Genomic DNA, 23529 nt, shown 5'->3' on the forward strand with positions numbered 1-23529 from the left:
AGCCACCAGATCGGAGGAGATCATCGTCTTCGGATGCTGCCACGGGCGATCACCGCCACCATCACCGCTCGACGTCGGGCGGTTTGCCGCTGCAGACGCTCGTGCCATCGCTCGTGCCTCGTGCAGTCACCGGTCACCGCGAAGCTCGCGTATTGGGGCACCGCTCGCCGATGTCGCCTGGGGCCACTGCTCACCGACGTCGCCTCGAGTTGTCGCTCGCTGACGTCGCCTCGGGAAGCCATCATCGATGTCCAGCAACCGGTCGTCGTTGCTCGCACCTCAAGTAGTTACAACAGTCGACAGGTCCCGAAACCCTAATTCCTAGGAGTCTAGGCTGCTTTTATAGATGCCCTAGCCTGATCCGGCTCAACGAGATGGCACCGTCTGGTCTGTGCTTCCCTCTAGTTATTGAAAGCCTAGGGCTTATATATATATATATATATATATATATATATATATATATATATATATATATATATATATATATATATATATATATTGAAAATAAAAAAATATTGTTTGATTATCTATATGATATATAGAATACACATATATACATACACACATATATATACATATATATTGAAAATAAAAAAATAGTGTTTGATTATCTATATGATATATAGAAACCGTAGCAATATACGAGCAACTAACTTTATTCTCATGATCCAGACTTCACGGTGTTTTACATGCCCTTACATGTAATTTGTCCTTAATCTCCATAAAAAATAGTGTTTGATTAAAATCCGTGTTTGGTTCGGCTTTTTGCCGATTCTGGTGGCCAAAAGCAACTTTTATCATCCAAACGTCTAGATTCTCGCAGCGATTCTCGACGAAGCGCTTCTTTCAAAAGCTAAAATATAATAAGGACCGAGAAGCGCTCATGAGGTCGTGTCTGGGAGAAGCCGCTCGATTCCGCCCTCGTCCACACCCCTGTCTGTGCGACTGTGTCCGGCCTTAGCTTTTGATTGCATATGGGTAGCTTTTGTTTGCATGTGGCAATGGATATTTAATTTTTTTTCTACCGTGGCAATTGATTTGTCCAGTTGAAATTATGCTTTCGAGTGTGTTCGTGCCATGGTCATCTGGGACATCTTGGATTCACATAAGAAAGTATTAATATGTGTGTTAATACTAATATGTCTCTATTTATAATGGAGAACATGAGATACTTTCCAATTACATGCTCATTAGTTCAATAATGTATTTTTGTAATAAGGTGTTGATTATTATGTCTTTGTTTGTTTCCTTTTTTCACTTAGAATATACAATATCAGAATCTGCATATCAAAACACTCAGATTCTAACTACCAGCTTCTCCCCACGGTAACCCAACCATACTCAGATTCTTCTCAGACAGATTATCCCCACGGCCAGATTTTCCCCACATTCAGCTTTTCAGAAAAGCTCCTAAAAAAACGAACCAAACAGACCACCCGTAACCAAAAAACAGAAAAAAAACGCTCCAGCATAGCATGCATAACATATAAGCAGGGGCACCAGCACAGCCCATGTATACAGGCAATGAGCGTCTTAGGGCATGTTTGGCTCTTAAGTCTAGAGACTAAAGTTTAGTTATGGCACTAAAATTTAGTTCCTAACCTATTTGGTTGTAGTGACTAAAAGTATTCAAAATACATTAAATGTATCATAAGAAGACCAAAATACTCCTTAGCATTCTTTTACAATTAGTGTAACTAAAATAAATAAGGAGAAAAAAGTGAAATTAATATGGTTTAATCCTTTTTTAGTCAACCCTTGAGAGACTAAAGACTAAAGTAATTTATAGAATGTTTGGTTTAAGAAATGAGTTTGTCCATCATCTTCTCACTCATATTTTTATTTGGTTTGTGTAATGTAATGAGTTGATCAATCACCACATTATTTCTCATAGTTACTTAGTACTAATATAAAGAAAGACCATCCCATCAAATTTGAAAAATAGACTTATAATGCAACACCTCATTTTAGATAAAGTGATTTCTCAAAACAACCAAACACCCTTAGTCCCACCCCTTTGGTCTCTCAAACCAAAGAAGGGCCTTGGCAGCAACAAGTGGGCGACAGCGAAGTGCGATGACTTGAGTGCATTCAGCACTGATGTCAGACGATGTAGTGGAAGTCAGAAATCACAAAACATCATCACAGGGTTAAATTCGAATAGGCAAACATAATAGTTAAATTATAGTATATCTGATTCATACTATCGATTAGCTAGGTGCATTTTATTACGAAACCTCTATAACCTTCCAACCAACATAATCCAACACTTTTTGCACATGAGATAAACAAGGATGCACGATGATAAAAGACAACACAAAAACTAAAGCTCCACCCCTCTCATCTCTGTATACAACACATATACCACCCACTCCAAAAACGGTGCTGTAAACACCACAAGCCTCTATTCCTGAGTTCTATTATCCGAGCACTCTTTATGCTCCACATTGATATGGAATCGCCACTTTGCTGTCTCCTTATGCAGAAATCAAACTCCCGGGGTACATACAATCCATCTACTGACCGAAATGTTACAACCAGGATCTTGGGCCCTCAGGTCATCTTGCTTTGGATTTGCCTGTGGACATGCACAAGGAACTCGACGTAGGAGAAGACGCCAGGCGCCTTGTCCTCCACTAAAAATGACCGGAAAAAATCACCTGCAGGGAACCAAATATCCATTTAGGGCTAGTTTGGAAACACCATTTTCACAAGAGATTTTCATCTTCGCAAAGAAAATTAGTTTATTTTCCATTGGAAAATAGGAATCCCACGAAAAAATGGAGTTCCCAAATTAGCCCTTAACAAAACATAACACCTAGCGGGATTTTTTTTCTTTCTCTAGTACAAATAATAGTTAGGGGTTAGTAACGGTTAGCTCATGAGTTGCTCAGAAAACTAACCAGATGGTTCACCCCTTCTGCATTGTCTTAACCTCAAGTATGAGCACCTCTGGCGTCTTATTTCATTTACAACTTCGTTAACCTTCCTCGAGAGTTCGTTGTCAAATTGCTCCAACGCCAACTGCAAGAAATTCACTTGTCAACTATATATGACACACACAGTTATGTAGCATAACCTTAACTTCCAAAGAGAACAGTATTCCACATTGTTATACTCTAGCCACACAAGGAATGAGAACAGCAGCTTTCAAGCATAGTATAAGGGAAATTGTAAACAAACTTGCCTGGGCTGGTAATGCAGCCAAAGAAGAGACACCGAATATTTGTTCCAGGGTAGCCGGATTTACCATGTTTCCTACATAAATTAAACCATCCTCACCATTTTCCAATAAATAAACTCCATCCTCTTGTACATTCTCACTATTGAGCATAAGGGGACTGGGTATAAGAGAATCATCGTCATCCTGAAAATAGTGTCCAAAGTTTAGATAATTTGTTTCCCTTAAAGAAGGAAGATCAGAAATTTGTTATAGCTTTGATTAACATGGTAACTTGCCCTTGATGTGAGATCGTGGATAGGAATCAATCTAGGGAACACCAAAGGAACAGCTAGTACTACAGAAACTGACGAGGCTACAGATATCCAGTAGGAACGGTCATCCAATCGCCCATCGGTTCTCAAGCCTAAGCTTTTGACCAGTGCTGAAAAATGAATTGAAAATGTTAGTGGAGTAAATGGACAGGGAAGAAACAAGCAAAACACTCACAGGACGAATTATACCCAAAGTATATAAGGGCAGCAGTTTTAGAGCCTCTGGGAGAATCAACTGCCCTGATGAAGTTACAGATGCACAGTGTTTGCGGTAAGATTGAAGAATATTTATGCATGTATTTGTTGCTTCATCCCGAATACGAGGTAATGGAGATGTCGGGATGCCATTAGCAGCTGTATAGTACAAGAATGTCAGCATCATCTAGATACCACATGCGATCAGATTGAAGACAGTTTCATTCACGGTAATTTTGCTAGCTGCAAAAAGTGAACGGAGTTATACTGAAAGTGTCTTGATTGTTTTACCTTGCTTCAGGAAGCATGAAAACTGTGTCTCCAAATCAGCATACCGGAAAAGATTGGCAAGCAAATTTGTGCATGAAAGTGAAAGGTTTATGACTCGGATCCTCCTTTGTCCATATACAGTAGTATAGAGAAGTGCACACTGAAAAGTGCCAGGAAAAGAATGTCAACAATCAAGAACATATATGTATAGAAAACTAACCATTTTAGCAATTAATCAAACATAATTTCAATGTCCATGCTAAATGACTCATCAATAAACCATTATTACATGAGAAGACAAAGAAGATCTGCAGTTTTGAAGATAAGCACAAGTCCTCGATGTGACAGAGAAATTATGGTATCCTTAAACTAAACCAAGCACATAACACAGTTTCAGAAACTACAAGCAAATTGTATAGCTAACAACGGGTGTTCAAATTTGTTGAAAAAATTTCCACATTTTCACCAGTTCTTTTTGAACTAATGAACGTTTTAGAATAAATTTTCAAAGCTTAAAAGCAAATGTTTCTTACAGATTAGCTAGTGTTAGAATATAGAAGGATTAATTATTCAGGTATGCATGCCTTTTTTGTAAAGATAAATATGTACTCTAATTATAGATAGAGTTGTAACCGAACAAGACTAGATATAGGATCCTAATCCGTGTTACCAGTATTGTAACTGAGTTGGACAACACCGTGTTGGCAATTTATGCCCATATAAATATACATCACACGGGATCTTATGGAGGATATAAGCTTAACCAATCTGGTAGTTTTCTCTCATGCTATTAGAGCCACCTCCTAAACCCTAGCTGCTAGGACTATCCAGAAACCCTAACCCTAGCCGCCAAAAATCAATCTGTCATGGCAAGTTCTTCAACTTTCTCTGTCGGTTCACAACTTCTGCTGGGACAAACAATTCCAGAGAAACTCAACAAGAGAAATTATGATCTGGAGGGCGCAAGTTCTGCCCATCCTCCAGGACACCCAGCTGCAAGGTTATCTTGGCACATATGGTACTCCGGCAGAGAAGATTGAAGTTTCGACGGTGACGAGGGTGACAAGAAGACGGAGATACCCTGAGTTCACACTGTGGTCAGCAATTATTGAGCAGCAAGTATTTGGGTTTTGTTGGTATATGTGGATAATATTATTGCAGCGAGATCTTCACAGGTTGCTGTTTCATCCTTGTTCAAAAATCTGAGAACAGATTTTGCTCTCAAAGATCTTGGACCACTTCACTATTTTCTTGGTATTGAAGTGCAGGTCAGCAATGGCATCAACCTCTCGAAGTAAATATGCTACTGAATTCTCAAAAGAGTTAGTATGATAAACTATAAACATGTTCCTCACCCTTTGTACCTTGAAAAAACTGATCAACAATAGTGGAGAGTTTCCCCTAAAAAACAATAGTGGAGAGTTGTTGCCGTCAAAAGACTCAACGAGATACATAAGTACTATTGGAGCTTTACTAAGGTTTTAAAGTCGTCTGATTAATCACGATTAGTCGGCCTTATGACTGGAGTAAGCTCGATCAGGGTCTTCGACTCGACTAGGGCGATTAGGAAGCGATTAGTCGTCCTATTCCCTGACTAATCGCGATTAGTCGTCCCACTAGGGTTATGACCGACTAATTTTGTCCTTTTTGGGCCAGTATCCAGTCTCTTTTGTATGGGTCGACCCACCATCTCTAAAGGTCTAAATACATTGTTTTGCCCTACCTGTAGTCCTGGATACACAGCATTGTAGCCGCCGGCACCTGTACGTGGCATGCGCCCTGCTCAGCGCCCTTGCTACATTGCCCCTTCTCCAGTGTCGCCGCCTTCCTCTCCCGCCGCCCTGCTGTGCGTCTGTCGCTCCATCGCGCAGCGGCTACAGAGGCTCTCTGTTCGAGCCTCCATTGTGCGGCGCCTCTGCTCCAATGTGCGACGGCCTTCTGCAGTCATGACCATTCTCCTGCAGCCGCAGCCATCCTCCACTCCTCCATCAACCCCGATCGTCCTCCTCTGTCCAGAGTTCAGACTCCAACGGAGATGAACACCTCTTCAGACAGTAATCCATCTGTTCTTTTGGTTGTTTACTTGTTCAGCAGTATTGTGCCTGCCTCGGCCTCATCTTGAGCTGCTCTTCGATTGATTTAATCTTATGACTTGCATTTGAATTTTGAACATATGATGCTGCTACAACTATATATATATATATATATATATATATATATATATATATATATATATATATATATATATATATATATATATATATATATATATAGTGAGACAGTGGACTAGGGGAATTGGTGAATGATTATTGAGAGCAAGGCTCGAGTCGAGTACATATAGGCAAGGATGCCCACTGGAATAGGAAACGAAATCCTTGCCTAATACACAACCAAACAGGGAGGAGGCGCACAAGGCAACAAGCATGTGCTGCCACTACCAAACCCAAGGGACCTACCAAACATAGGAAGGTCCATGCCTAATATAGCGCATGCTACCCCCCACCCCCCGCAGTCAGATCGTCAACCACTGCGCACGTTCAGACTAGTCCTGAATTCGGTAAAGACTGAGGATAGGAAGCCCTTGGTGAAGATGTCTACATACTATGATGTCGTCGACACATGTAGGACCCAAAGATCAACGACAGCAACTCGTTCTCTGACAAAGTGAAGATCAATCTCGATGTGCTTGGTGTGTTGATGCTCGACGGGGTTGGAAGACATGTAGACAACACTGATGTTGTCGCAATACACTAGAGTAGCGCGACGGAGAGGGCATGGAGTTCCAAGAGGAGTTGGCGCAGCCACGTAGCTTCGGCAACTCCATTCGCCACACCTCGATACTCAGCTTCAGCACTAGACCTCGAGAAGGTGTTCTGACGCTTGGAAGACCAGAAAATCAGGTTGTCACCAAGGAACGCAGCATAGCCCGAGGTAGACCTGCGCGTACCAAGGCAGCTAGCCCAATTAGCATCAGTGTAAACCACCAAATCAGTTGTTGCGGATGGTCCTAGCAGAAGGCCAAGATCAAGATGTGATAGTAATGAGAAGAGAGAAAAAGAAAGACCGAAGTTGACATGGGAAGAGGCAGTAAAAGGAAACTTGAAATGATATAACATACCCAAAAGTTTAGCCTTGAATAGAAGTGCATGGAAACTAGCTATCCATATGACATGTGATTCTTTCCCCACTATTATTCGAATTGGAATAGTTTTATTACTTCAATGAAATCCATTTTCTTTTGAAAAAAGAAAATAAGATTATTTCGATTCGTATATAATTCTTATGTATCAGAATATGAATTTTTGTTTTTTCTTCATAAACAATCTTCTTGCTTACGATTAACATCTTCTAGGGACAACATACAATGCTCCCGCCCCCTGCCCTCCTCCACCCCCTCCCCCCGGCGACCAAACCACCCAGAGCCCCACGCCGACGTCTACTCCAGGCCCGGCGACCACAGCCCTCCCCTCCCCGGCGTCAGGATCCTTCTCTTCCTCTCCAACTTCGTGGCCTGCTGGCCGTTCCAAGCCCAACGATGGCGCGATGATGGCGGTGACCAACCTGGGGGGTTGCCTTCGTATAAGGACGTGCTTGTCTCCTCCACACCGTTGGTCTCTCACCCCGTTGCCGGCGATGGCTGGGTGAAGGTCGTTAGTCGACGTGCTCGCTGGCGCCGTCCCCGCCCTTTGAAGCCTCCACCCAGACCTATCCTTGTCGACCTGTGTGGGAAGTGCTTCAACTATTTCTCCCCCTCCCATTGCGCGGCGGTGTGCCGTTGTCCGGTGAGGTGCTTCTCCTACGGGCTGCAAGGGCACCGTGCTCACGTGTGCCCGCACCGGCGGACGACACCTCCCAAGCCTCTGCGGTCCAAGGTGTGGCGGCCTGTCTCCCACGCCTTGCCTTCTATGGGTGCCTCGGAATGCATTGCTGACGGCCACGAAGGTGGCAACATCGCATGTTCTGGTGGTGGCATTGGTGCGGGCTCTGGCGGCGGCGGACACATGCGCACTCGTCGGGGGCATAGACGGCGAAGACCCAATTGTGCGGCTGGTGCTGAGGGCCACGGCGTCCCTTCCGGTGTGCTACCTCGACCCCCACCGGAGGCTGTCCGCGCCATTTCTATGCCCCGTTCCCCGCCTCGGCGCTTCTTCAAACGTTCTAGGAGGATTGCCCAAGCTGAAGATGACCTCTGGCGTGCTCTTGTTATCTCCGTTGTGGGCATGGGGCGTTCTGGCTGTGCCGTAGAAGTCTATGATGCGCTCACTTCGAGATTTGATCTTAAGGATGATGCGCTCGACCTTCGCCGGGTTGCACCGAACACTTTCGTCGCCTTGCTTCCCAACGTGGAGATGGCTGATCGGATGCTCGTGGGGGTCAGTCATTCTACGTTTCTCCTCTTCGGATGCACATCAAGAGGTAATCCCGTCAGTTCATGGCTAATGGGGGAGGGACACTGCCTCATCGGCTAGATATTGAGCTCCGCAGCCTTCCGTTTCATCTTTGGGGTTTGCATACAGATGAGCAACTTCTCGTCGAACATTGCCTTGTTCATGAGTTGCACCTTGATTCTGTTGGCGGTTCTGATCTGTCTGCGTTCAAACTGAGTGTTTGGTGTGATAATCCTGGCGATCTGCCTTCATTATTGGATCTCCACGTGGAGGAGCCTCCGATTTAGTTAGGCGACGAACCGTCTCCCACGCGCACAGTGGTTTACCCAATTTCAATCCTTGTTTCCCGCCCTAGGAGTTCGCCTGAGGTACTTCCTCCTCCCCATTTTTCGTCGTCGCCGCCAGACCGTCGGAATGAAGAAAGTGACCAGGATTCCAAGAGCCTGCAGAAGCGTCGTTTCAATTCCCAGTCTTCAACGGACCGTGCACCTGTTCACAATCGCCTGGGGCCGCGCGTCCATTTCAGCTCGGCAGCTGGCAGAGTTCTCCCAACTGATGCGGTTAATGCTCTGGTGGCGCCTGCAAACCCCTCAGTCTCTTCCTTAATGGCAGTTGATGCCTCGTTTCCGACGTTGATTGCACTAGTTGATGATGCCTCGTTTCCGACACTGGTTGGACCAGTTGATGCGCCAGCTCTCCCTGATGCTTCGGTTGTAGAGCTGGCGGTGCCTGGATCTACCTTGTTTCCTGTGATGGTGGGGCCAGCTACTGTGTCAAATCTCCTTGATGCTTCGGGTGCAGAGTAGGCCGCGTGTGGAGGGTTCTCGTCTCTATTGATGCCGCAGATTACCCCTTGAAGACTGTTCGGCTCTATTGAGCTGCTCCCTCACGGAGTCCCAGATATCAGCTTCTACACCTGTTCAATCTCGCCTAGGGACACGCGTACATTTATGCTCGGCGGCTGGCAGACCAGTTAATAAACCAGTTCTCCTAGCTGGTGGGGTTATTGCTTTGGTGGCGCCTGCTAACCCCTCGGTTTCTTCCTTAATGGCAGTGGATGCCTCATTTCCGACGTTGGTGGGACCAGTTGATGCGCCAGCCCTCCCTGATGCTTCGGTAGTAGAGCTGGTGGCGCCTAGGACTACCTCGTTTCTTGCAGAGGGGTTGCCAGCTGCTGCGCCAACACTCCCTGAGGCTTCGGGGGCAGTGTCGGATGTGCCTGGCTCGGTTCTCCTCTCATATGATGGTCTGGATTCTACGGATTATTCACTTATGGACTGTTCGGCTCTGATGAATTGGTCCCTCACGGAGTCTGCAGCGCCATTGGTTCGACCTGTTTTCTTTCCTGATCCCTCTTGCCCTCGGTATTGCAAGCCCTTGATGGTTTATTCAAGAAGGGACCAGAGACCGCAACATCATCTTGATTCATTGGCTGTAGTTCAGTCTGTCCCTACCAATGGCAATGACAATGTCTGTGATGCTGATGCTTCCATGCCTTCTGAACTGCATTCCCCTGGCAGGCTTAGATCTTCTTTCAGTGACAAGGTTGTGAAACAGTTGTTCACATTTTACCAGCTCCTCTGGCCGTCAGACCGGGGACCCCAATTGCTTCAGCAGAACCTCCACGCCGTAGTAGGCGCATTGCTGGGATTGGAGTTGAATTCCAGTCTACCTTCAGTGACGGTCAGATCAAATTTAAGAAGAAAATAATGAGAACACTGCATGTGATTGATGAAAGCGAAGGCATCAGTCAGGAGGCCTTGGATAATTATAGCAGGCTTTTTGATCAGCCCCTCCCTCCGTCTCATGTCCAGGCCCTTGCTGCCCTTTTCGGATGGACACCCCCTGGTTTAGGTGTGTGTTGAGCGGTTGATCATGCCTCTATCTTTGTTGGTCGAGATTTTCTTCTATTTGTTATCATGAATCCTTCAAATATTGTGTGTTGGAACGTGCGAGGCCTAAACTCTAGAGCTCGTCAGGATTCTGTTCGTAATTTGGTAAACTCCTTTAATGCTAATGTGGTTTGTATCCAAGAAACCAAGATGGCTGAAATCCCTATGCATACTACCCTATCTGCACTTGGGAGTAATTTTGTGCACAAGTTGTTTCTTCCCTCAGTTGGAACTAGTGGTGGGATTCTCGTGGCCTGGAGGAATGAAATTGGTCCAGCCAGCGCATCTCGGGTGGATCAGCATAGTGTGTCAATTCAGTTTAGTCCAAGAGATCATCCTCCTTGGTGGTTGACTTGCGTGTATGGGCCTCAAGGCGACAGTAACAAAATTCAGTTTATGCAAGAAGCCAAGAACTTCGGGATGTGAGATCTGCTTGTCCTGGACCCTGGATCCTAATGGGTGATTTTAACCTCATCTACAGAGATGAAGACAAGAGCTCTGGCAATTTTAACAGGCAGCTTATGGAGAGATTCAGAAGGTTCATTAATGATCTAGGTTTAAAAGAATTGGCTCTGCATGGTCGGAAATTCACTTGGTCTAATCGCCAAGATACGCCTACTCTCGTCAAACTTGACAGAATGTTTTGCTCATCAGATTGGGAGCAGCTTTTTCCTAATAGTCTTCTGCAAAGTGCTAGCACAGGTTCGGATCATTGCCCTTTGCTTCTTGGGCTCCAGGTTTTGACGCATGGCCGCAGCAGATTTCATTTTGAATCCCATTGGACAAAATTGCCTGATTTTATTACGACAATGGAGGCTGCTTGGAATTCTGTTCCTTCCTCCCCTTGCCCTTTTGAAACCCTTTCCAAGAAGTTTAGAGCCACCGTCAGGCGTCTCCAAAGGTGGTCTCAAAAAAGGGTGGGTCATATCTCCTCTCAGCTTGGGATGGCGCGGGAAATTATGCACAAGCTGCAGTCTGCTCAAGATAACAGACCCTTGTCTGTGCTAGAAAATTGGTTGTTGAAGCAGCTTGATTGTCACATTGTGGCCCTTTCAACCTTGCAACGTTCTATGGCTCGGAGCCGCTCTAGGATCACCTTGTTGGTTGAGGGGGATGTTAATACTGCCTTCTTCCACCTCCACGCTAAATACCGCAAGGGAACGTATCAGGTGCTCAAAGGGGTACGGTGCTCATGTGCATATTTTAAATCTGGTGCATCCATCTTGCATTCAACGACACCAGCTAATTTTACGAAGAACTCCCACCAGGGAAGGAAGGTGGAAGGGGTTTTTCACAAAATTGGTGCTGCTGTTAGATACGAAATGGATGTTCCAGATTTAAAATGTGCACGTGAGCACCGTACCCCTTTGAGCACCAGATATGTTCCCATACCGCAAAGGCAAGAATTTTATTGGTAACTTGTTATCCGACAATGGTTTGATAAAGTCAAGGCATGAGGACAAGGAGGAAACTCTAAGTGATTTTTCCACAATCTGCTGAGATGTTCGTCTGACCGAGTTCATACTATTGATTTAGATCATCTCCAAATTCCTACTCATGATCTCTCTTCGCTGGATAGCCCTTTCACGGAAGATGAAGTCTGGAAAACAGTCTTATCTCTACCTTCAAACAAGGCTCCTGGCCCGGATGGTTTTACCGGGAAATTTTATAAGTCGTGCTGGCATATTATTAAAGGAGATATTATGGCAGCTACTATGGCTGTTTGGAACAGGAATCGGGGAAATCTGGAACTTCTCAATTCAGCCTACATCATTCTTCTACCCAAAAAAGATGAAGTATGTCATGTCAAAGATTTTCGGCCTATAAGCTTGGTCCACTCCTTTGCTAAGCTCATTACTAAGCTTTTGGCAAATAGGCTGACGGAACACCTGGATAATATGGTATCTCAGAATCAAAGTGCTTTTATTAAAGGCAGATCCATCCTGGACAATTTCATGCTTGTGCAACAGACAACAAAGATGTTTCACCAGAAAAAATGTGCAAGGATCCTCCTTAGGTTGGATATCACCAAAGCTTTTGACTCTGTCTCGTGGCCCTTCCTCCTGGAGGTCTTTAAGCATTTGGGTTTTGGGCAAATTTGGTGCGATATTGTTAGCATTCTTCTTGCTTCTGCTTCTTCTCAAATAATGCTTAATGGTAAGCCAGGTCAAAAAAATATTCATAGACGAGGTCTTCGGCAAGGGGACCCTCTCTCCCCAATGTTGTTCATCCTAGTTATGGATGTACTGTGCTACTTAATTAAGAAGGCTGCTGATGATGGTTTGCTGGAGCCTCTGACAGAAAATTCAGTTCATAACCGTATTTCTCTTTATGCTGATGATGTGGTGATCTTCCTCCACCCGGTGGCACTTGATTTAGTAATCACCATGGACATTCTCAGGATTTTTGGTGAGGAATCTGGGCTCAAAGTAAATATGGCAAAGAGCAGCGTTTTCCCCATCCACTGTGCTGTTGGAAATCTAGATACCATTCATAATCTGTTGTCATGCGTTGTTGCCAACTTCCCCTATAAATATTTGGGGGTGCCTCTATCCTTAAAGAAGCTTGGCAGACAGCACCTACAACCATTCATTGATAAAATTGCACATCGCCTCCTGATGGAAAGTTGATCTGTTGACTAGAGCTGGAAGATTGATTATTGTCCAGACTGTCCTGTCTTCAATGACTATTTACTTAATGATGGCCATGGACATTCCTTGGGTTTTCAAAGCAATTGACAAGATCAGAAGGAATTTCCTGTGGAGAGGGAGGAAAGAAGCTTTGGGAGGACACTGCTTGGTAGCTTGGAACAAGGTTACTAGACTAAAAGAATTTGGAGGATTGGGTATATTAAACCTGCATTTATGAGTTGGGCTCTTAGATTACGCTGGCTCTAGCTGAAAAAAAATGATACTGGCAGACCTTGGGCATCCTTTAAAATAAATGTTCATCCTTCGGTTAAGGCCTTCTTCTCGGCAGCAATCTCTTCGATGGTGGGCAACGGTAAAACACCTTGTTTTGGACAGATAATTGGATCGATGGCCAGAGTCTATGTTAGATGGCCTCTCATTTGGTCAAGCTGGTCTCTTCTAGGGCTAAAATGAGGAATGTCCACGATGCCCTCAATTCAAGGAACTGGGTACATGACATTAGAGGAGCTATCACTGTAAATGTTTTGTCTGACTTCCTCAAGGTTTGGGACCTCATTGCAGACTGGGTCTTAGAACCAGATCAATAGAATAAGCATAGTTGGCGGCTTTCAAGCTCAGGTTTCTATTCGGCCAAATCGGCATATACCGGATTCTTTCTTGGAGCAACAACTTTTAAACCTTGGGAAAGGATTTGGAAATCATGGGCTCCTAGTAAATGCAAGTTCTTCATGTGGCTTGTGGCCCACGATCGCTGCTGGACAGCAGACCGCCTAGCAAAGAGAGGACTGCCTCACCCTCAATTTTGTACCCTAAGTGATCAAGAGGAAGAGACGTTAAACCACTTGTTGGTTTCATGCGTTTTTTCACGGGCAGTCTGGTTTCAGATTATGAAATCTGTTGGGTTGCGGCACCTTGCTCCTAACCTTGCGTGCTCTTCCTTTGAGGATTGGTGGGAAGGAGTTGCCGCAGCTCCTGTTGATCCAACAAACAAAGGGTTGAACAAGGGCTTGAATTCTTTGATCATTATTGGTGCTTGGGCCATCTGGAATCACCGCAACCGTTGTGTTTTTAATGGTGTGCAGCCTAGTCCCAACATGGTCATCAATTGGGTCAAGGATGAGTCTCATCTCTGGTGTAGGGCTGGAGCCAGTGATTTATCTAGCATCCTTATGCTCCAGTAATTCAGTCGGTAATCTTTATTTTGAGTCTCCATGGTCACGGGTCTAGATGTCTTTTGTTGTTAATTTTCTCCTTCTCCCTCTAGCCTACTGTATGTGGGTTTGTGTGTTGTACGAGGTTTCTTCTCGCCTCACCTTTTCTTCTTAATATAATGATACGCAGCTCTCCTGCGTTTTCGAAAAAGATTAACATATTCTGGAATCTTTCTGGAATGAATCATCTTTTCTGGAAGATGGAACATTTTGGTGATACAAGGATGGGGTCATCATAGGGAAAGAGCTAGAGGTGAGTGAGCCTACGACTACCAATTGCTTATCCCCTATTACCAATTGCTTATCCCCTATTACCAATTGCAGCAGACTTGAACTAAAGGAATTGCTTGAAGTGAAGACCAGTGAACAAAAGGCTTTACAAAAAAGAGTTGTTGACCTCTTTCAGGATAAGGCCTCGAAGAAGCAGGGATTGAACCCAGGCTTGTTTACAGAGTAGATATCAAAAGCCTATGTTATCTCATTTTCATGGACCGAGCAAGGGATGAGCGCCCTCTGATCTTACGACTAAACCATGACTTGTGAGTTCTATTGGGTTTTTAACTCTAGCCTAACCCAACTTGTTTGGAATAAAAGGCTTCATTGTTGGCAGTGGTGGGGGCGGCCTTCTCTAAAGGATAACCAATCTGGTGGTTCTCAGTTAGTAGTCGGTAGTTTCTCTAGAGTAGATTATTCTGGGTCAATTCTCCTCCGTCTTATACGAAGATAATAAGATAACACAAGTACACAACCAAAGTCCTAGTCCAACATTTCAATCTGGATAGCATAAATGAGTTAGAAAGTACTTCCTCTGTTCCAAATTGTAAGATGTTTTATCTATTCTAGTTTCTAGATTAGATTGAACTTAGGCTATATTTGAATGCACTACAGCTAATAGTTAGCTGCTAAAATTAGCTGAAGACATGCAAACAGTCAAGCAAATAGTTCAGCTATTAGCTACTTTTAGCAAATTAGCTAATAGTGAGCTAGCCAATTCCACTAGCATTTTTTAGCCAACTAACTATTAGCTCTAGTGCATTCAAACTTCAAACACTCCCTTAATATGTACCTAGACATAGTATATATCAAAGTGCATAGCAAAAGCTACATAGCTAGAAAAACCAAAATGCCATACAAGTTGGATTGCAGGGAGTAGCTAGAGCCTTGTGTTAGACTATGTAATTAAGCTGATTATGTCTCTCATATGTGTTGGTCATGTCTGCCATATGCTCTGTTCTTAAGGCGTCGCCTAGGCGTCCGGGCGGTGGTCTAACGCCTAGGCGCCGCCTAGGCGTCCAGGCGGTGGTCCAACGCCTTGGACCGCCTTACCGCTTTAAAAACCATGGTCATATGTGCCTTGGTGTTTATGGTAGTTGATCACAGATTAAGCAAGGATCTCTATTGATTGGGTGCTTTAGATTAAACAAGGATCTCCATTGATTGGGTGATCCTTGCCTATACATTGTACACCCTTGTACCTCTACCATTAATCCAACATCTGGCAGCTCATATTCTATCATAACTTGGACCGATACTAGCAAGTGGCAAATTAATACCAGTAACCAGTTTACCAAACCCGCAAAAAATGGTAATAAATGCTACTACATGCTAAATTCTTTCAGCTCAATAAAAATAGCAACCATTTTCCAGCGCAGGATTTTGCTAGGCACTTCTGACTGACCATTCTCAGACCACCTATGACGCTAATGTAGTATTTCAACACCAGGGGCGTGAAATGCAACGTAAAAATATCATGTGAAAAAACTTACCCAGAACAAAAAAAAGGAAACAGCCATACACAAGCTAGAGTAAAGAGAAACATTCATTCCATCTCAAATTAATACCAGTAACCAGTTTACCAAACCCACAAAAAAGGGGTAATAAATGCTACTACATGCTAAATTCTTTCAGCTCAACAAAAATAGCAACCATTTTCCAGCACAAGATTTTGCTAGGCACTTCTGACTGAGCATTCTCAGACCACCTATGACGCTAATGTAGTATTTCAACACCAGGGGCATGAAATGCACCGTAAAAATATCATGTGAAAAAACTTACCCAGAACCAAAAAAAAGGAAACAGCCATACACAAGCTAAAGTGAAGAGAAACATTCATTCCATCTCATTATTACCTGGAAGCCACATTCCACATTTTCAGGTAACTTGTCATCATGCTTAAACGTGACCATCACAGTTTTGTCAGAATCAATCTGCACAAAAAAAATCTCTTTTATTGTAGAGATTCAGGGGAAGCATAGATTATGGCATTGAAATGAAAGGAGGACTAAAAAACTCGAACATGCATGAATAACAGAGTAAAGTACATGAAAAAATTAATAGCTATATAATAGCCTAAGCATCAGATACAAGGAACATGCTTCGCATATATTATTGTCTAACAAAACTCCAATGCAATTTAAGTCCTTCCGTCTACCATATCCGTTATTAGACTACTGTATTTTTGTCTAAGTGTTACAGACCTAAAGCCCGGCCCATGTAAATATATGTAATACTCAGCCCACTCAATGAATCAGGGTTTCATTTTCTCCAACATGCTATCCAGCCAGCCTGTCTCTCTCTTTCCCTAGGCATTGCTGCCTCCTGGCCTGCAGGCTGCCGCCACCGCTGCAGGCATGATGACAGACACACCTCCCCCCACCACCACCCCATCCTCTTTCCCTCCTCTCCTCTCCTAGACCCTTCCTCGCCGTTGAGCATCTGTAGCCCCTGTCGCGCCCTCCTATCTAGTCGTCATGCTCGGCGCCTACCAGCCACCCTCCCTTCCCAGACGAGGGCTTGGCCCACTCGCCACCACTCCATCATCCGCCTCTCCCTCCACGAGTGGGAGCTCAACCACCCTTGAACCCGCCGCCCCTGGTCTGGCCACCCCTGGCCCAGCTGCCCTTGGCCTGGGCGCTGTCGTCCAGGGCCTGAGCCTAGAGGCTCCAAGCCTGGTATGGTCCTGCTACAGTCAGCATGGGTGCCCCTCCATACCTGGCATCTTTTTCAGGCCCTCTTCGCCCATCTCGTCTCCACCTATCGCTCTAAAGTGCTCCAATGTTGCGGCTGTCGACTCCACCCTTGTCACGGCACTCACGGCTGTTAAGGCAACTATGGTTGTTGCCCGAGATCACGATCGGGTCACCGCTATAACTTGGAGCATGAACACAACGTGGCAGATGCTCTCACCAAGAACCTAGCCAAGTCTGAGCGTCGTTTACTTGCCTCCCCTTGCCTCGACCCTCCACGGAGCCTCTAGTCATTGACCCCCTTCGGAATACGAGGTTGTCATCATCGCCAACCTCCATGCAGGAGGCGAGTGGTCAGAACATCCGCTCTCTGGTCCCCGTCCTCCTCGACCCGGCTTCCTCCACCTACGTCCGCTGGTGTGACCTCATCTTCCTTACACTGCATCGCTACGCCCTGGACAAGCACGTCATCACTGACGCGTATCCCTCACTATCCTCTCCTAGCGGTGGATGGATAGTGTGGTCCTCTCCTAGATCCTCAGAACGATCACTGTTGAACTGCAAGATATCAAACGCAAGTGTGGTGGCACTGGTCGTCAGGCCTAGGTTGCCATCAAGAAGTTCCTCGGCAATCGTGAGCGTCGTGCTCTCCACCTCGACGCCGCCTTCCAAACTTTCGTCCAGAGGGACCTCTATGTCACCGACTACTGCCGCCAGATGAAAGGCATAGCGGTCTCCCTCTGCGGCTCCGAGGTGCCTATCTCTGACTGCAAGCTCGTCCTCAACCTTCTCCGAGGCCTCAACGAGCGCTACAATCACCTCTGCACTTGGATCACTCGCTCATTCTCGTTAATGTCCTTCCACGAGGTCCATTGTAACCTCATCTCAAGGAACTCACCTAGGGAGTGCCTCCTCGTTCCGACACCGCTATCACCCTCTATAGCTCCTCCTTTGGGGACCAGCCCTCGTGGCCACCCTCCACTCCTGCCTTGGGGGGTTCATTGTCACGCTCGTCTATCCCCCGACGTCCAACTCCTTGCACACTCCCTCTCACCCTAGGGGGGTGGTCGTCGTCGCCAAGGGTGGTCGTGGGTGTTAGACTGTGTGTGGGCCGACACCACTGTTGGGCTGCCAGCCCATTAGGGTTAGGGTTTTCATTCTCCAAGTTCGTGGTCCAGCAGCCGGCCCAGATCCGCCGCTGGCGGCCCTCATGGCGGCTGATGTCGCCCCTCCCCTTCTCAGGCCGCCAGCGCCGCCTCCCTGGCCGCGGCCTTCCACATCTAGGCGCGGGTCTTCGCCCTGCCGTCCTACTTGCCATGGGCTCCCTCCCCCTCTTCGCCTGTCCTGCTCCTCTACGCCGCCACCGCTACCGGCGCGGGCGCGGTCCCTGTGTTCAGCCCCGCCGCCATCCTAGCCGCAGGCGTGGTCCCCCTTCTCGCACCCGTCGTCGTCGACCTTCTTCCCCACAGGCAGTCGCGTGGCTCCCCCATCTCCCCTGCGCAGCCGACGGCCTACAACCTGCCGCTGCGGCCACGCGGGGGCGCGTGCAGCAGTCGTCATGGCCTCTCGTGTAGTCGCTGCAGCGGACACAAGGGAGCAGCAGCCGCCATGGCCTCGCGGGAGCTCCCGTCCTTAACAGTCGTCGGCCCTTCCTCCCCTCATCCTCGCGCTGGCCACCTCCTAACTGCCCGCGTTGATGCCCAGCATCGCCTCATCCTTCAAGTTTCTCCCGTCGATGGCGTCATCGCCACCCAGTCTAGTTCAATCCGGCGCAGGCCCCTGCCCGGCTGGAACCGCCCCGTCACCCTTTCCCCTTCTTTGTCACCTTCGTTGGATTCGTCGTTGTCGCGGCCTTACCGGACATATTCACCGTTGATGTGACATTCCCGGCTAGATGTGTCGTCCCTTTGGCCAGATCGTCATCTTCCCAGCTGGATCTGTCGCTGACGTGGCCTTCCCGGCCGGATCCGCCGTTACCCATTCTATCCTACCACGGGCGCGGCCACCATTATCGGCACAGACGTGTGCGCTGTCGCCGGCCTCCCTAGCGAGGCTCCTCGACGTCCAGACGATCGAAGAAGCAAGAAGGTCGACCTGCTGGTGCGTTTTTGTTGTGTCGCCCTGCTGATCGTTGACGCTCGAACGTCTACCCCTATCGAAGAACAAGCTATTGTTGCGTGTCTCCCGACCACGGCCACCTCGACTTCGGCTAACTCGACATCCAAGGGATATCGTCTTCTTAGAGTCCACACCGGTCTCTACCCCAGCCGCAACACACCCTCACGACGCTGAGACTACGGGGGGATTTCAACCCGTCGGCTCCTACCTTCACCTTCTGCTCCAGTCTCATCATGTGTGGAGTGTGGTGCCCTCGTTGCGACTGTGGGACGATGTTAAATTGTGTGTGTGGGTCAGCACCACTGTTTGGCTATCGGCCCATTAGGGTTAGGGTTTTCATTCTCCAACTGTGGGGGTGGGGTGGCTAGGGAGACACTCTTGCCCCTCTCTCTACAACTTGTGTCCTGGTCGCATCTCCATGTGGCCCGACCCGATCTTGGGTGGCCCTCCGCCGCATCTACCTCCGCCTAGTCGCCTCACCTTGCGATGCATGGCTCGGGGCATCGTTGTTGGAATGCGAACCTTAACCCTAAACAGGGCTAGGAGTGGTATTAATAGACTCAGTAAATGGGCCAGGCCCAATACAGTGAGGGTGAGATGGTAATTACAGGGGGAACACCCCAAACCCTAGACGGGTAGTCTAACACCCCCCGCAGTCACAACTCTATCCTGTACAGATGTTGAGACTGGATCGAAAGTCTAAGAATACACTCGACGGTAGTCTCTTGGTGAAGATGTCGGCGAACTGCAGCGTGGTGGGGACGCTGAGAACCCGAACGTCACCGGCAGCGACACGCTCGCGGACGAAGTGCAGGTCGATCTCTACGTGCTTCGTGCGCTGATGTTGCACGGGGTTGGTGGAGAGGTAGACCGCACTGACGTTGTCGCAGTAGACGAGAGTGGCGCGCTGAAGGGGACTGCGGAGCTCGTGGAGGAGCTGGCGCAGCCAGGAGGCCTCTGCCACACCGTTGGCCACGACACGGTACTCGGCCTCAGCGCTGGAGCAAGAGACGACGGGCTGCCGCTTGGCGGCCCAAGAGACGAGGTTGGCGCCCAGGAACACGGTGTAGCCGGAGGTGGACTGGCGCGTGTCGGGACAGCCAGCCCAGTCAGCGTCGGTGTAGACCACGAGCTCCGACGTCGGGGATGGGCGGAGTAGGAGGCCGTAGTCAAGGGAGCCGCGGAGGTAGCGCAGAATCCGCTTGAGCGCAGTGAGATGGGGCTCCCGCGGAGTGTGCATGTGCAGGCACACCTGCTGGACGGCGTAAGTGATGTCGGGCCTGGAGAACGTGAGGTACTGGAGCGCGCCGGTGAGGCTCCGGTATGACGTCGCGTCGACGACCGGAGGCCCGTCGTCCTCAGAGAGCTTCGCCTGAGTGTCGACAGGCATGGAGCAGGGCTTGCAGTCAGACATGCCAGCCCGCTCCAGGATGTCGATGGCGTACTGGCGCTGGTGGAGGAAGAGACCCTGAGGCCGACGTTCGGCGGTGATGCCGAGGAAGTGGTGTAGGGGCTCCAGGTCCTTCATCGCGAACTCCCGCTGAAGGGCGACGATCGTGCGGTGTAGAAGGTCGGCGGTGGATGCCGTGAGCACAATGTCGTCGACGTAGAGTAGGAGGTAGACGGTGTCGTCGCCGCGTCGGTAGATGAACAGGGACGTGTCCGACTTGGCCTCGACGAAGCCGATGGAGGCCAGGTAGGAGGCGAAGCGACTGCTTGAGGCCGTACAAGGACCGATTCAGCCGGCAAACCAGATCCGGACGGTCAGCGTCGACGAAGCCGGTGGGCTGGCTGCAGTAGACAGTCTCCGTCAGAGTGCCATGGAGGAAGGCATTCTTGACATCGAGCTGATGGATCGCCCAGTCGCGGGAGAGGGCGAGGGAGAGGACGGTGCGAACAGTGGCGAACTTGACGACAGGGCTGAAGGTCTCGTCGTAGTCCACTCCGGGGCGCTGGGTGAAGCCCCGAAGGACCCAACGGGCCTTGTAGCGGTCGAGGGAGCCGTCCGAGGTCAGCTTGTGGCGAAAGAGCCACTTGCCGGTGACCACGTTGGTGCCTGGTGGACGCGGCACCAGGTCCCAGGTGTGGTTGGCCAAGAAGGCCGCGTACTCCTCCATAGCACGACGCCAATGTGGGTCGTCGAGGGCAGTGCGAACGGAGGAGGGCACCGGGGAAGCGTCGGGTGGAGTGCTAGACGTAGCAGCTGCCAGGATTAGCCGGTCGACGGGGCGGAGAACGCCAGCAGCTCGCCGAGTCACCATCGGGTGGACGTGCCCAGGGTCGCGGTGAATGGCGACCGGGTGGTAAACGGACGACTCGGAGCGAACCACCGGGACGTCGAGAGCGGCGGGTGTGGCCGGCTCGCGGCGGTGATAGACGACGGCGGGGTCGGCGAAACGGGTCGCGCTCGTCGACAGGCCCGAGTCGGGGGGCGCCGAGGAAGTGGTGTGGTCGCGGCGATGGTAGACGAGTGCGGGGTTGGCGAAGCGAGCCGGGGTCGACGGGGCCGCGCGTGGCGCAGGTGGGGTCGATGGGGCCGCACGTGGCGCAGGCGTGGTCGACGGGGCCGCGCGTGGCGCAGGCGGGGTCGACGGGGCCGCGCGTGGCGCGGAAGAGGTCGTCGTGGCCGCACGAGGAGCAGGTAACGATGCAAGACGTGGAGCCGGAGGTGGGGGAGGAATCGGATCGGACTCGAGGAGGGAGTCAAGATCGGTGGGTGAGGTGGAGCCAGCAAGGGGAAACACATCTTCGTCGAAGATGACATGACGAGAGATGATGATGCAATGGGAGGTGAGGTCCAGACACCGGTACCCCTTGTGGTCAGGAGAGTAGCCAAGGAATAGACAGCGGGTGGAGCGAGGAGAAAGCTTATGTGGAGCGGTAGCTGAAGTGTTAGGGTAGCAGGCACAGCCGAACACGCGAAGGTGGTCATAGGAAGGGGTTGTGCCGTATAGGGCGAAATGAGGGGTAGGGTGGCGCACCGCATTCGAGGGAAGACGGTTGAGGAGGTGTGTGGCAGTGTGCAGGGCCTCTGCCCAATAGCTGGCAGGGAGAGACGCCTGGAAGAGGAGGCAGCGGAGCATGTTGGTGGTGGTGCGGATCATGCGTTCGGCTCGGCCGTTCTGTGCAGAGGTGTAGGGGCACGAGAGACGCAACTGGACGCCATGAGTGAGGAAGAAAGAACGGACCGGGCGACGAAACTGAGTGGATACCCAGGTGAAGTGTGTGAGGGTGGTGAATGTGTCCGACTTCAACCGAAGTGGGAAGGTCCAGAGAAAATGGGAAAAATCATCCAAAATCACCAAATAGTATTTATAACCAGAAAGACTGAGTACAGGGGAGGTCCAAAGATCACAGTGAACCAGGTCAAAAGCCTGCTCAGCCCGAGAAGAGGAAGTAGTAAATGGGAGACAGGTGTGTCGACCTAACTGACAAGCATGACAGAGGCCCTCAAAATGTCCCCTACTACATGAAGGATCTAGACTATTGGTAATCTTGGTCAAAACGTCGGGTCCAGGATGACCGAGACGACGATGCCAAGTGGTCGAGGAGGTGGTGGAGACCAGGACGGGAGGTGGAGACACGCCGGCGGTGGAGGGCTGGAGCGTGTAGAGCGGTCCAGAGCTGTCACAGCGGGCGAGAGGGGTCCTGGTGGCCAGATCCTTCACAGAAAAACCAGAGGGGTCAAACTCAATGGAACAGTTGTCAGTGGTGAAACGACGGACAGAAAGGAGATTGTGAGTGATGTGGGGAGCTACGAGAACATCGTTGAGGTAAAACGGTCCAGGGAGAACCGCGGCACCTACTGAGGTGACGGGCAGAGTGGAACCGTTGCCTACGACGATCGAGGATGGGTGAGAGGAAAGGGGGGAATGAGAGCGGGAGAGCATGCCTGCAGTGGGAGTGGTATGGTAGGAGGCACCGGAGTCGATCACCCAGTCGGAGGGAGGGGTCATCGCCATAGTGCTGAAAGCAGCAGCGAGGGAGGCGTTGTCCCAACCTCCAACCGACGGGGACCAAGTCGTCGAGGTGGGGGTCCCCGGGGGCAGGAGCGCGGGCGGAGCCTGGGGCACGACGGGCACACCGTACGGAGGTGGCGGGGGCATGCCGTAGTGAGGTGCAGTCAGGAGAGCCGGCGCCGAGGGACGGGGGGCACTCGGTGCCTGGCCCGGCCACATGGCGATGGTCCCGGTCCAGGGGTTGTAGAAGGACGGCCACGCGTGGCCGCCACCCCGGCCGGAGGGACCACCACAAGAGGGTCCGCCACCCCCACGGCCGCCCTTGCGGGAGCGACGACCTCCGTCGGTCGTGGAAGTCGGACGAGGGGTCGTCGGGACGGCGGG

General features: G+C 49.3%; 1 protein-coding gene across 1 annotated transcript in view; it reads right to left on the minus strand.

Annotated features, from left to right (window-relative positions):
* Positions 1 to 2155: 2155 nt before the first annotated feature.
* Positions 2156 to 23529, minus strand: part of LOC103646939 (protein transport protein Sec24-like CEF) — a 52115-nt gene continuing 30741 nt past the window's right edge. Inside the window, exons 17-23 of the mRNA XM_008671548.3 lie at positions 16232 to 16309; positions 3982 to 4120; positions 3685 to 3849; positions 3460 to 3605; positions 3188 to 3367; positions 2904 to 3024; positions 2156 to 2660 (exon numbers count right to left, since the gene is read on the minus strand). Coding sequence (XP_008669770.1) covers positions 2554 to 2660; positions 2904 to 3024; positions 3188 to 3367; positions 3460 to 3605; positions 3685 to 3849; positions 3982 to 4120; positions 16232 to 16309 — 936 coding nt within the window. The 3' untranslated portion in view covers positions 2156 to 2553. The remainder of the gene's footprint in view (positions 2661 to 2903; positions 3025 to 3187; positions 3368 to 3459; positions 3606 to 3684; positions 3850 to 3981; positions 4121 to 16231; positions 16310 to 23529) is intronic.

The sequence above is a fragment of the Zea mays genome, chromosome 2 (assembly GCF_902167145.1).
Source record: "Zea mays cultivar B73 chromosome 2, Zm-B73-REFERENCE-NAM-5.0, whole genome shotgun sequence".
Taxonomy (NCBI): Eukaryota; Viridiplantae; Streptophyta; class Magnoliopsida; order Poales; family Poaceae; genus Zea; species Zea mays.